We start from the raw sequence: 15,399 nt of genomic DNA, 5'->3' as shown, positions 1-15,399 counted from the left end.
TTGTTAAGTGAACCTGGTTTCCCCATTGACTTTGCTTGTAGTCCCCAAGACACTGCAACCATCATAAATCTCAACCATTTGCCAAGTGTCCAAATTTTGATCCTGTGTCCATGGGAATGCTGCAACAGTCATAAGTGTGAAAAACCATCATAAGTCACTTTTTTAGTGCCATTATAACTTTAAACAGTCACTAAATGAACTTTCGTAAGTCAAGGACTACTTGTATTAGCACCCAAAGCTGTGTATATGAGATGGGAAGCCTTATAAATTTATTAAGGAGATAAATAAATAAATAAATATCTTCCCTTGGTTGACTTTTTTTTGTAGGCTAAACTTATCCAGGCCCTCTTAAGGTTTGCCTTCCCTTACCATCCTGATAGTCCTCTTCTGAACTAACTCAGGTTTGTCCTTTTTTCAATTGTGGTGCCTCAAGTGGGATCTAATACAGCATCTGGACTCTTTTCCACTTGCAACCTTATGAGTCTATGTGTGCAGAGCAAGAGGAGTTGGCCATGGCAGAGTTGAGAATTAACATTCCACTGGCCCCATTCCTAAAGAGACTGTTTGGAGACTTCCTAACATTGTATTACAAGACAGTGAACGTTTACCACTGTTTACATAATAGAAAATTACAGCCAGTTCCATATCTATGATGTCACACTTACACTTGTCACAAACACGTTAGAGTGCACATTTGTGCTTACATATAAGAATGTAAAACATGACAATATTTTTGTAGTGCATCAAATTCAAACATACACATTTCTGTAGTGGGGGATAAAAACCAGTTAGGCAGAATTGGACAAACCAAATTTAGTTTAATAACCTTCATTCTCTCTCTGAACAGACAGATCTCTTGAATCAGAGGTATTGAACTACTCACAGTCAGTGTAACGATCAATACACCCCATCTCACCCCATTTCTTTTTTATGTCTTCTGAAATATTTTGTCACCAGACCTATTTTCATGGTTTGACTTCTTACACAGACCCATCCTCCCTCCCTCCTTCCTTCCTTCCTTCTTTAGAGACATCCAAAGGTATTCAGCAGATTTGGTGCTAACTACAGTATTCCAAGAGCAAATTGTATATTTTGTACACGGCTCAAAAAAATAAAGGGAACACTTAAACAACACAATGTAACTCCAAGTCAATCACACTTCTGTGAAATCAAACTGTCCACTTAGGTAGCAACACTGATTGACAATCAATTCCACATGCTGTTGCGCACATGGAATAGACAACAGGTAGAAAGCATAGGCAGTTAGCGAGACATCCCCAATAAAGGAGTGGTTCTGCAGGTGGTGACCACAGACCACTTCTCAGTTCCTATGCTTTCTGGCTGATGGTTGGTCACTTTTGAATGCTGGTGGTGCTGTCACTCTAGTGGTAGCATGAGACGGAGTCTACAACCCACACAAGTGGCTCAGGTAGTGCAGCTCATCCAGGATGGCACATCTATGCGAGCTGTGGCAAGAAGGTTTGCTGTGTCTGTCAGCGTAGTGTCCAGAGCATGGAGGCGCTACCAGGAGACAGGCCAGTACATCAGGAGACATGGAGGAGGGCGTAGGAGGGCAACAACCCAGCAGCAGGACCGCTACCTCTGCCTTTACAGGAGCCTTGCAAAATGACCTCCAGTGGGCCACAAATGTGCATGTGGCTGCTCAAACGGTCAGAAAAAGACTCCATGAGGGTGGTATGAGGGCTCAATGTCCACAGATGGGGGTTGTGCTTACAGCCCAACACCATGCAGGACGTTTGGCATTTGCCAGAGAACACCAAGATTGGCAACTTCGCCACTGGCGCCCTGTGCTCTTCACAGATGAAAGCAGGTTCACACTGAGCACATGTGACAGAGGTGACAGGGTCTGGAGACGCCATGGAGAGCATTCTGCTGCCTGCAACATCCTCCAGCATGACCGGTTTGGCAGTAGGTCAGTAATGGTGTGGGATGGCATTTCTTTAGGGGGCCGCACAGCCCTCCATATGCTCACCAGAGGTAGCCTGACTGCCTTTAGGTACCGGGATGAGATCCTCAGATGCCTTGTGAGACTATATGCTGGTGCAGTTGGCCCTGGGTTCCTCCTATTGCAAGACAATGCTAGACCTCATGTGGCTGGAGTGCGTCAGCAGTTCCTGCAAGACGAAGGCATTGATGCTATGGACTGGCCCGCCCATTCCCCAGACCTTAATCCAATTGAGCACATCTGGGAATCATGTCTCGCTCCTTCCACCAATGCCACATTGCACCACAGACTGCCCAGGAGTTGGGGGATGCTTTAGTCCAGGTGTGGGAGGAGATCCCTCAGGAGACCATCCGCCACCTCATCAGGAGCATGCCCAGGCATTGTAGGGAGGTCATACAGGCACGTGGAGGCCACACGCACTACTGAGCCTCATTTTGACTTGTTTTAAGGACATTACATCAAAGTTGGATCAGCCTGTAGTGTTGTTTTCCACTTTAATTTTGAATGTAACTCCAAATCCAGACCTCCATGGCTTGCTCAATTTTATTTCCATTGATAATTTTTGTGTGATTGTGTTGTCAGCACATTCAACTACTGTACATTGTGTTGTTTAAGTGTTCCCTTTATTTTTTGAGCAGCTTATTTGTATGTTTGGTCACTGTTGTTTTTAACTTAAGAATCTCAATTCATTGAACGCCAACATCAGCTTTTACAGTCAGGAAAAAAATATTTCAATCTCTTGGACAGGAAATAAAATAGAAAATAGAAGCTGATAAAAGAAGACGCCTGAGAAATACTTTCTGAATTAAAAGTAATAATTCTGAATTACAGAATCTGATGTTTCTTTCATTTCTGATATCTTTCATTGAAATTATGGGAGAGATGACAGCTTCATATAAAAATGTATTTAAATGAAATACAAAGTTGAACGCAAAGGTGAATACATCTGGTTGTAGTCTATGTATTTTTTAAATCAAAAGTAAATAATGCATGGATATCAAAATATATTATGAAGTATGAAGTAAATAACACTTCACTGCAATTAGGGCTATATTTGATCCTAGAAGGACCTTCTTTAAATTCAGCAGGGCAATTTTAAAACACTATGTGTTTTGCTCCAAAATATCTTTCCTGTATAAAAAATACAAAGTGTAAATAAAATGACGGTGAGTAATTTTTTAAAAAGTGTCTTTTCACACAATATACCCAGAAGAGAAATCGAAACCACTCAGAATACATGAAAAGTCACATGTTGTTTTCTTGCTGATTACATTACAATCTGTCTTTTCGGGCAGTAAATACATAAAATTTGGAGTAGCCCACTTAATATTATAATATTACTTTTAAAGGGATATTTTAACTTCACATTTCATTGTACTTTCCTGCAGTAAAATATTTCTGCATGTGGTCAAGAAAAAGGGGAAAACTCCATATAGCGTAACATGTTTCTTTTATGACATGGTTTAGAATCTACTGTATGATCTGTAAAGAATCTTATACCTGCCTGTAGCCATTTTTCTGAGAGGCTTTCCCATTAGAGGAAAAACAGCACTTACTTATTTAATCAAGATGGTCCATAAGCTGAATTTCACTCCCTCTGGAATTCAAGAATCTTATTTATGAAGACTTACGTGTAGTTTAAAATATCTGTGTGGTTAACTTTTTTTAAAAGGGGGGCATCATTTTTCCAGTCCATTTGTTCTTGTCACATTTTTATCACTTTCATTTTGCATTCACTTTTCACTCCTTACATCCCATCAAATTGTCATGTGATATTTCTGTAGGAGTAAACAAGGTTCTTTCAGTGCATATCAAGTTGTCATTATAACTCCAGGGAGAAAGTGAAAATCTCCCCCCCCCCCAAAAAAAACCTTAGTTTCCTTCAACCCCCCCTCCCCAAATAAGATAATTCAGGGTTCTACTTGCTAAATAGTGGAATATTGTATTCTTTTATTCTGCTTTATTCTTGTACATGCTCATATGTATTTTTAAATCAAAAGTAAATAATGCATGGATATCAAAATATATTATGAAGTATGAAGTAAATAACACTTCACTGCAATTAGGGCTATATTTGATCCTAGAAGGACCTTCTTTAAATTCAGCAGGGCAATTTTAAAACACTATGTGTTTTGCTCCAAAATATCTTTCCTGTATAAAAATACAAAGTTGAGCAAAGGTGAATACATCTGGTTGTAGTCTATGTATTTTTAAATCAAAAGTAAATAATGCATGGATATCAAAATATATTATGAAGTATGAAGTAAATAACACTTCACTGCAATTAGGGCTATATTTGATCCTAGAAGGACCTTCTTTAAATTCAGCAGGGCAATTTTAAAACACTATGTGTTTTGCTCCAAAATATCTTTCCTGTATAAAAATACAAAGTTGAGCAAAGGTGAATACATCTGGTTGTAGTCTATGTATTTTTAAATCAAAAGTAAATAATGCATGGATATCAAAATATATTATGAAGTATGAAGTAAATAACACTTCACTGCAATTAGGGCTATATTTGATCCTAGAAGGACCTTCTTTAAATTCAGCAGGGCAATTTTAAAACACTATGTGTTTTGCTCCAAAATATCTTTCCTGTATAAAAATACAAAGTTGAGCAAAGGTGAATACATCTGGTTGTAGTCTATGTATTTTTAAATCAAAAGTAAATAATGCATGGATATCAAAATATATTATGAAGTATGAAGTAAATAACACTTCACTGCAATTAGGGCTATATTTGATCCTAGAAGGACCTTCTTTAAATTCAGCAGGGCAATTTTAAAACACTATGTGTTTTGCTCCAAAATATCTTTCCTGTATAAAAATACAAAGTTGAGCAAAGGTGAATACATCTGGTTGTAGTCTATGTATTTTTTAAATCAAAAGTAAATAATGCATGGATATCAAAATATATTATGAAGTATGAAGTAAATAACACTTCACTGCAATTAGGGCTATATTTGATCCTAGAAGGACCTTCTTTAAATTCAGCAGGGCAATTTTAAAACACTATGTGTTTTGCTCCAAAATATCTTTCCTGTATAAAAATACAAAGTTGAACGCAAAGGTGAATACATCTGGTTGTAGTCTATGTATTTTTTAAATCAAAAGTAAATAATGCATGGATATCAAAATATATTATGAAGTATGAAGTAAATAACACTTCACTGCAATTAGGGCTATATTTGATCCTAGAAGGACCTTCTTTAAATTCAGCAGGGCAATTTTAAAACACTATGTGTTTTGCTCCAAAATATCTTTCCTGTATAAAAAATACAAAGTGTAAATAAAATGACGGTGAGTAATTTTTTAAAAAGTGTCTTTTCACACAATATACCCAGAAGAGAAATCGAAACCACTCAGAATACATGAAAAGTCACATGTTGTTTTCTTGCTGATTACATTACAATCTGTCTTTTCGGCAGTAAATACATAAAATTTGGAGTAGCCCACTTAATATTATAATATTACTTTTAAAGGGATATTTTAACTTCACATTTCATTGTACTTTCCTGCAGTAAAATATTTCTGCATGTGGTCAAGAAAAAGGGGAAAACTCCATATAGCGTAACATGTTTCTTTTATGACATGGTTTAGAATCTACTGTATGATCTGTAAAGAATCTTATACCTGCCTGTAGCCATTTTTCTGAGAGGCTTTCCCATTAGAGGAAAAACAGCACTTACTTATTTAATCAAGATGGTCCATAAGCTGAATTTCACTCCCTCTGGAATTCAAGAATCTTATACCTGCCTGTAGCCATTTTTCTGAGAGGCTTTCCCATTAGAGGAAAAACAGCACTTACTTATTTAATCAAGATGGTCCATAAGCTGAATTTCACTCCTCTGGAATTCAAGAATCTTATACCTGCCTGTAGCCATTTTTCTGAGAGGCTTTCCCATTAGAGGAAAAACAGCACTTACTTATTTAATCAAGATGGTCCATAAGCTGAATTTCACTCCTCTGGAATTCAAGAATCTTATACCTGCCTGTAGCCATTTTTCTGAGAGGCTTTCCCATTAGAGGAAAAACAGCACTTACTTATTTAATCAAGATGGTCCATAAGCTGAATTTCACTCCCTCTGGAATTCAAGAATCTTATTTATGAAGACTTACGTGTAGTTTAAAATATCTGTGTGGTTAACTTTTTTTAAAAGGGGGGCATCATTTTTCCAGTCCATTTGTTCTTGTCACATTTTTATCACTTTCATTTTGCATTCACTTTTCACTCCTTACATCCCATCAAATTGTCATGTGATATTTCTGTAGGAGTAAACAAGGTTCTTTCAGTGCATATCAAGTTGTCATTATAACTCCAGGGAGAAAGTGAAAATCTCCCCCCCCCAAAAAAACCTTAGTTTCCTTCAACCCCCCCTCCCCAAATAAGATAATTCAGGGTTCTACTTGCTAAATAGTGGAATATTGTATTCTTTTATTCTGCTTTATTCTTGTACATGCTCATATATATTTTTTTCAATGAAGAAAAAGTTCAAAAAAACAGGTATGTCAATAACATTCTGCCATCCCCTTCATGTGTAGAAACTATGTCTTACATTCTTTCTATCTTTCTAATAGTGCCCTTGCACAAGCCTTGCAATTAGCACAACTCTTAGGCAATTAACACTTCCTAATCAAATAACCACCAATATTCCTTTTCATACAGACAGGATCAGAAGATAGAACTGTACCAATTACATTATATACAATTTGCCACCAGAATAAATCTTACTGCTGTGGCCTTAGACATTATAATAAGCTAGAAAGACTGAGATTTACTGCTAAAGGGTTAGAAGTAAAGTCACTGAGCTGAATGGACTTATTCCCAGTTAAGTGGGTAAAAGATTACAGCTTCAATCAGCCTCTCTTTGGCATCTTGCCATTTTCTTTCCTATTGCTTAGAGCAGACCTGAAGCTGTCCTCCTTGCATCGGGCTGATTATAAATAAAGTTAGCGTTGCAGATTCTTTGCCTAAGTTGGTCATGGCATTTTACTTCTCTGTCTGGGCTGAAGAAGAGGCAACAGGCACGCAGAATTCAGACTGTTAATTTAGAACCAACACTATTTGAAACTTTCATTGTTTAGTTGTGATTGTATTATTGGCATAGAGCATGGGGATTGTATTTATTTACAATCTGAGAACTGGTTGCCTTCTGAAATCAGAGATAAAGGACTTTTCTATTTCATTTACATTTTGATTTAGTTAACTGATAGCCCCGAGGTGCTCATTAAGCATCTACAGGCTGCAGTTTTTTGCTTAGAATCCTGCCAATGAGCATATGCCAAAGATATTTTCAGGGCTTTAGTTGGTTTGAGTGCTGAGTCATGGAGCCACCCATGGCCTATATAAAGGATCTGCTTTCTGGCAGTCTCTGAGTCAGGCAAAGTCGAACTTATCTTGCTGAAGTCACTTACTGGTCTCCTGCCTGCCTGAGGACTTTGCTAGGACTTTGGGCAGAGCTGCAGAGGCAAGCCTGATTCGGATTTCCTGACCCGTCCTAGCAAAGTCCTCAAGGCAGGCAGGAGACCAGAAAGTGACTTCAGCAAGATATGTTTAAACTTTGCCTGACTCAGAGACTGCCAGAAAGCAGATCCTTTATATAGGCCATGGGGTGTGGCTCCATGACTCAGCACTTATCCAGGCCTGCCCCTCCCTTCCTTCTGACGCCGCCGCCTATCAATTCTTCTGAAGCGAGGGTCACTCCAATTGGCAGCTGTTGATAATAGACCTTCCTCAGGCTCACATGCTGTGGAGGAGGGGGAGGGGTCTAGTTGCTCCGTTTGCCTGGGCATGGAGCCAGAGCTGGGGGCTGGAGATACTTGCTCTTCTTCAGCCTGTCTGGGCATGGAGCCAGGGCTGGGGCCAGGAGATGCCCCCTCCTCAGCCTGTCTGGGCATGGAGCCAGGGCTGGGGCCGGGAGGCATGCTAGGACATTCTTCAGCGTTCGGAAGCAGATAAGCAGACCCCGGCTGTGGTGGTGAGATCGGACGAGACACAACAATCGGAACCCATCCATTGCTTCCTGATGGGTAGCATGTTTCAGGCAACAATAGCAGTTATTTAATAGATAATATAATGATGATGGTCCTATTACCTTATGGGATCCTTTCTTTCAATGGTAACATGTATTACTTTATTTATCTTAACATTAGTTAATGATCTTTGCTGTGATAGGGAGTGATAGCAAGGGAAATGCATGACATGTTCAAGTCTCATGCAGAAGTCAAGCAATTGCAATAGATGATCCACTGAATTTTTGGTTAGGACTCTTCTATATGTGAGGTCCTTAATGTTCTCTGAACTTGGTTGTTTTTTTGCAGATGTTTCATTATCAAACTAGGTAACATCATCAGTGCTACAAAGGAGTTGGGTTTGCTTTCATTTTATATGCTACTGGCCTGCCTTCTCAGTGTTGGTGAGAGTGGTCTTGGTTCCTTCATTAGGATGTTATTTGTTGTTAGCTTGATGTCATAGTTTGGTAGTTCCTTGATTGGGGTATTGTTCATTTCTTGATTACTGGTCTAGTGTTAATCTTGATGTTAGTTTGTATCCATGTCTTGTGAAATTAAGGGGTTTTCATCATGTCTTCTGATTGCTGGTTGGTGTTCGTGGATGCCTGTTTATCCCATATACTGGCTGTTACAGTGCTTATACTGTATGTTGTAGATGTCCTCTGTATTTTCTTCTGGGTCTCCTGAGTCTTTGGATTTACTTAGGATATTTTTCAGGGCTTTAGTTGGTTTGAGTACTACAGTGATCCCATGAGGTTGTTGTTTCTGAGAAGTTTTTGATGTATAGTAGTATTATACTTTTCACAGCTTGTGTTGGTTGTGCTTCATTGGGTTGAGTGAGCAAAGCTGCATGGCTATCCCATTTTCTTGAAAGATGTTGTATAGTTGATCGGTTTCCTTTTTCAGGGAACCAGGGTTGGTGAAGTGTGTTTGTAATTGTTTAAGTAGTGTTCTTACATGTTCTTACACAGCTTATCTTGTGGGAGGTTAGGTTGTTAGTTTGATAGTGGACCACTGAGTTAGTCTAGGTAATTTTATGACAGACTTGCCTTTCTAATCATTTACTATCATTGCCTCTGATGATGAGGATACCCAAGAAGAGTAGCATGTTGTTGTTTTCTTTTTCTATTATGAATTGTATTCCTTTGAAGATGTTTTGTGTGTTCTCTAGTTGGTTCTTTTTTTATGACAAAGGTATCACCTACATATCAGATCCATACTTTGGATCTGTGGGAATGTTATAGATTCTAGGCAATGCATTATGGTCACCCTTATGAGTCCTGAAAGCAGTGGTTCAATGGGGGTTCTTTTGATTTGTTGATATATTTGTCCACCAAACTGAAAGTATGTGATTAGGCAAAAGCTGATGAGATCCATGATTCTGGGAATTTTAATCTTGGTATATTTGGTTAGGGCAGATGTACTATGTAGTAAAGCTGCCATGGACTGTTTAGCACACACCCTGGAGAGTTCCCTTAGGTTGGGCTCCAGCACAGATCCAAAAGCTTGGAAGAATAAATCTCTGGTCCCAGTGACCAACTCAGATTGGATCCCGTTTGGTTAATTCTAGGACTATGGATGTAAAGAGTGTTGTGAACATTAAATAAGATCACAGTTTCATCTTCATTTATTGTCACATCTTTGATTCTTTGAAGACACTACAGTGGGGAGTTCATGGAATATTTATTTCCCTCTATGAGTTGTCCAAGGTTTTTTGCCAATTCTTTAGCATTTTTGTAGGTTGAGGGATCCTGGTAACGATACAATTAAACAGAGAGGCATGTATAGATTGTGTGTTTTGAGTGGTCCATAAAAGCATGGGAGGACAGGTCCACCCTTGCTTTTCATCCACTGATGATTCTTCTTAGTGAAAGATCTTGGTAAGGTCACTGAAAGCTCTTTTAACCTGCCCCTCCTACACTTCTATGGACACACAAAAACACACAAACCAGACTTATCTCTCCATCCAACTATATTATATCTCTCTCAGCCAGCCTCAAAAAAAGCAGGAAATGCCAAATCACTTCTAAAAAACATTTAAATCCAGGCAGTCCATATAGGTCCAGGCCATCGCCAGCAGTCAACACCAATTTAAAGGCATACACATGCATTTAGGATTTCAGCTTATATGGCATTTAAGACAACTGAAAATAATTTAAAAAGGAAAAGAAAACATTAACGTCCCTGTTAAAACTAACTCAAACTGAGCAGGCCTAGCCAGTAAAGAAGAATGTGAGTTCTTCCCTGAAGGAGGAAAAAGTAAAGACATTCTGAGTGAATTTAATAGCTTGGGAGCAATATAGGATGTAAAAACAAGCAAACATCTTGTACAATTTCTAGATGTTTGAACATTTTGATATTTTTCTGGTTTGTTTCTTTTTAAGTAACGATTGTTCATTCTGTCGTTTATAATACAACCATATATAGTAAAGTTATTGAAACAAATGACTTAATAGGGGAATTTCTAGGATAACTAGAAATAGCATCTGCAGTGCATCTTCATAAAGCTATCACAGAGAAGTTTCACATTTGTTTATTTTGCTTCCCAGTCTAATACAGAGCCCTGGTCAGACTTTCAGTAGGTTCAGCTATAAATCTTGACTGCCCAGACATTTAGCAATCTGCTTAAAGCAGTGGTTCAGAGGGAAGACATGACTAGATTATGCTTTATTGTAGGCTCATAGTGTTCTTGACTTAAATGCTGTATTTGCACAGAGAGTATGCCCGTCCCCCACAAAACACAGAAATCAAGCTTTTCATATATGTCTGCTCCAGGCTTTAAAGCCTAGGCATTCTGGCCCTTGCCAGTCATTGGATGTATGGTTGTTTTCTTTCTGACCTCAGGATAGGGGTCAATCTGCTCAATTTTCAAAAAGAGGTTTCAATCAGTTTGAACTCTTACTGCAGTCCTTTTGCATCCTGGTTACTTCTGACCCAAATACAACTAGATCAACCCCTTTTTTCATTATTTAGTATCAATCTCACATATATTTATATTCATAAATCCATGTTACTTGATTTCAAGGTCAGTACATAAACTATATATATATATTATAGCTCACTAGGGATTTGAACCCCTGAACTGCTCACCCCATTACGCAGCACTAGGGATTCGAACCGCTGAATTGCCAACCTTTTGATCGACAAGCTCAGCATCTTAGTCACTGAGCCACTGTGCCCCTATTTTATACACACACACACACATGTATGTATTGAAGGGAACATACATACTTAGGAGAAAACTTGCTAAATGATATTTGATGTCTTGGTCTCTTGTTTGTATAACTGCACATGGTAAATATCTGTTTCCCATAACACTGACATATATATATTGTGCCCTTTTGTGGTTAGAACATAAATATGCCATCATGGATGGTTATTGAGGTCAAACTGACTAAATTCCTGAATTGTTACTGATACCTCATCCCATCAATGACAGTCTCTGGAAATTGTCAGAGTCCATCATTTGATCTCTCCCCACCCCACTCTGGCTGAGAACGTGTATGTCATCCTCCAGGAAATCAAGTGGTAATTAAGAAGACAAATGGAAAAGATAACACCACAGAAAGAAGTCAGATTACATTCATTGACCCTTACTATTGTGTGACCCGATGTAAATCCAGAAGTTAGTTTACATTCACTGACTTATACTATGGGAACATGCAAACCAGATTCCAGAATACGCAGATGCCAGAGTTGAGGATTTATGACTTTTTGTGTATAAGAGAACATGGCTTTCTGTCATGAGTCCGTAGTTCTTCCTTGCATGTATCTTGAGTATGTTCGGAACAGCTAACCATTTAAGCTTGATCAAGATTAAATGCTATTTTACTCAAGCCTCTGTTTAAGTCTCTTGATTGGCAGGTATGAGCTTAGACATATTAATAAATGGACTTTACATTATGTTTTCGTAGGTTTTCACGGGTATAGGTATGTAGGTCTTGGCATATTCGGGTCTTTTCCCGTGTAAGGTTGAGAGTATCTTGGTGATGTTTCAATGAGGTCTCACTCATCATCTTCAGGCTGGTGCTTTCGGCTTTGTGCTTGTGTGAGCAAAGCATGGTCGAAGCTGCCATCTCTCTATAAATACTGGTGGGGAGGTGGGGAGTGTTTCTGTGAGCGGGTTGTTTGGGTGTGTGGTTGCATCTTGATTGGTAGTTGGAGTGGGAGTTTGCAGATTGGTCGGCTGTTTTGTAGCATCCTGTGTGGGTGTGGTCCTAATCCTCCGTGCTGCAATGACCTGGCCAATGGGCTGTGTGGAAACATCCTGAGTTCTGGGAATGTGACCTCCTGTAGTGGCAATGGGCTTCTTGGAAATGTCCTGAGTTCTGGGAATGTGACCTCCTGTAGTGGTAATGGGCTTCCTGGAAATGTCCTGAGTTCTGGGAATGTGACCTCCTGAGTCGTGTGCTGTAACATCCTGGGTAGTAGGTTGTATTGTAATGTGCTGAGCTTTGGTGTTGTGGCCTCTGGTGTTCTGTGATGTGATGTCTTGAACAGATGGCTGTGATGCAGCATCCCGGGTTTTGGTTTGGCTCCGTGGGGATCGGAGGGGGGCGCAGCAGCCAATGGTGCCAGCATAGTCTGGCTTCTGGATGGTGGTTGTGTTTCGTCTGTGGGATGGGTTTGGGTTTGAATCTGGTGAGGATGATTGGTGGTGGAGTCGTGTGTTATTCTGGGTCTGGTGTCAATTTTCGTGGCTGGGACTCGTTTGTTGACTAAGGCTAGTTTCCAGATGTCTGATAGGCAGGAGGTGTTGTCCCGTTTATTCATGTTGTGGGGGTGTTTCTCTATTTCGATGGCTTCCATAATTATTCTCTTGTTATAGTGTTCAGTTTTGGAGATTAATTTGGTTCTTTCAAAATCAATTTCATGTCCTGTGGTTTTAAGGTGCTGGAAAAGGGAGGAGGTTTTTTTTTTCTTTTCTGACTGCGTTCTTGTGTTCTGAGATGCATGCGTTTATTCTCCTATTAGTTTGTCCAATGTATGTGGTGGGCAGATTTTGCATGGTATTTCATAGATTCCTTGGTTTTCTAGATGGATCTTGTCTTTGGGGTTTCCTAAGATGTTGGCTATTTTTTGGTCTGTGCAGAAGGCTGTCTTGATGTTGTGTTTGTGGAGAGGTTTGCTGATTTTATCTGTGGTGCCTTTGATGTACTTTGATGTACAGGAGGAGGGCGATGCCGCTGTCCTGTTCTGTGTTTTGGTTCTTGGGTGGTGTCTCCCTTCGGATTAGGTTAGTAATTGTGTTTCTTTGGAATCCGTTGGAATCCACCAGCCTAAAGATGATGAGTGAGACCTCGTTGAAAAGTTGCCAAGATACTCTCAATCTTACACGGGAAAAGATCCGAATATGCCAAGACCTACATACCTATACCGTGAAAACCTACGAAAACATACATACGTGTGTGTGTGTGTGTGTGTGTGTGTGTGTGTGTGTGTATAAAATAGGGACGCAGTGGCTCAGTGGCTAAGATGCTGACCTTGTCGATCAAAAGGTCGGCAATTCAGCGGTTCAAATCCCTAGTGCTGCGTAATGGGGTGAGCAGTTCAGGGGTTCGAATCCCTAGTGAGCTCCCATTACTTGTCCCAGCTTCTGCCAACCTAGCAGTTTGAAAGCATGTAAAAAATGCTAATAGAAAAATAGGGACGACCTTTGGTAGGAAGGTAACAGCATTCCGTGTGCCTTTGGCATTTAGTCATGCCAGCCACATGACCACGGAGACATCTTCAGACAGTGCTGGCTCTTCGGCTTTGAAACAGAGATGAGCACCGCCCCCTAGAGTCGGGAACGACTAGCACATATGTATGAGGGGAACCTTTACTTTTACCTTTACCTTACATAAATTAAAAATTAAAAACTGACAAACAGCTGACTTGTACATTTCCACATTATTTTCCATGCCATACAGAATAGCCTTTAACATATATTTTTCTTTAAAAAATATTTTTTGTACTAGCAAAAAATATAATTGCAAAACCCAGAGAGTGATGAAATCTGAGTAATGATTGCATACAGGTCCTTTTCTCTCTCTCTCTCTCTCTCTGCAAGCATGAATTAGGTCGATTCATTTTATCAATATAAACCAAATTAAATTATTCTCCATTTCAAATTTAGATTTGGGGAGGGAGTTGCATTTTAGCAAAAAAGGAATAAGTAAGAAAGGAGAACATAACCATACCATAAATAACACTATTTTGACAATAAATGTTTCTTTTCCACCTACATTTTTTAAAAATTAGGCTTCTACAGCTCAGTAATGAAACATCTGTATTTGCATTACAGTCCAAAGTCAAAAAAAGATATATTATCTACACAGGTATTTCCAAAATGCATTATTTTATATTCACTTGCTAAGAGGCTATTTGCAAGACTTCCATTGTTTCTGTCACCAGATCTTGGAGAGGACATATGCCAGGTACCATCTTGTTGGACCTACAAACTGTGCCTGCACTCAAAAAAGCATTATTCCATACCTCTGGATTGTCCTGACCCTTGTTACCCTTTCACCCCTGTGGTTAGGATGATAGTATTAACTTTGGTCACCTAGAGATTTGTGGTATGCTTATTGTTTTATCCTGGTATACTGCCTCATGTCACTCCTGTGAGATGGGCAGCCATTTAAATCATTTAAATAAAGGAATACATAGTCTCATCATGTCTACAGTTTTTGCCTATGATGTCTGGTTATATTTTCTTTTCCAGATGCCTCAAGAACAGTATGCCCAGAGAAGCACCATGCAGAGCTCAGAAGGACCACATGTATACAAAGTGGGGATTTATGGTTGGCGGAAGAGGTGCCTCTATTTCTTTGTGCTACTTCTAATGATTTTAATCCTGGTGAATCTTGCCATGACCATCTGGATTCTCAAAGTTATGAATTTCACAATTGTAAGTAGATGATATTTTGCTTGAAAAGACTTGTACATAACAAATTTTCTCTGGGCTTTAAAGTTAGGGCATACAACTGTAATAGTAGTTAACCATTTGGATCTCAAGAATGGTTAAAATGAGCTCAGGCATTGGTCGTAGGCAAGACTTGAGGCGAATCTATTTTCTCTCTTCTTAATTCACATGATGATTAGTGGATCTGTACTTTAATTCTGGAGTTCTAGTGATTAAGCTAGTGATTAAGAAATCAGAATAGAAACCAGGTAACTCTTAAGTTCTAATTCTGCCTTAGGCTGGTTGATTGTGGCCCAGTCATTCTTTTTCTCTCAACCATCACAGTGTTGTGAGGAAAATAGGAGGGAGTATTAGATATGCTTGCCATCATGAGTTATTTATAAAAATAATAAAGACAAGATTTTAAAAAATCTAAAAAAAAAAGATAAAATTTCTAAAATAAAACAGTTCCATTCAACACCTTGGACCACCACCTAAACATTTCCTTGTGGGTCTGTCCTGTTCCACTGAACAT

General features: G+C 39.1%; 1 protein-coding gene across 3 annotated transcripts in view; it reads left to right on the top strand.

Moving 5' to 3' along the window:
• Positions 1-15,399, top strand: part of SGCD (sarcoglycan delta) — a 520,002-nt gene that overhangs the window by 288,140 nt on the left and 216,463 nt on the right. For all 3 annotated transcript variants that reach the window (XM_058165781.1, XM_058165780.1, XM_058165782.1), the window contains one exon: positions 14,685-14,870. In XM_058165781.1, coding sequence (XP_058021764.1) covers positions 14,685-14,870 — 186 coding nt within the window. The remainder of the gene's footprint in view (positions 1-14,684; positions 14,871-15,399) is intronic.

This window comes from Ahaetulla prasina, chromosome 2 (assembly GCF_028640845.1).
Source record: "Ahaetulla prasina isolate Xishuangbanna chromosome 2, ASM2864084v1, whole genome shotgun sequence".
NCBI lineage: Eukaryota > Metazoa > Chordata > Lepidosauria > Squamata > Colubridae > Ahaetulla > Ahaetulla prasina.
This window is presented reverse-complemented; position numbering and strand designations above follow the sequence as displayed.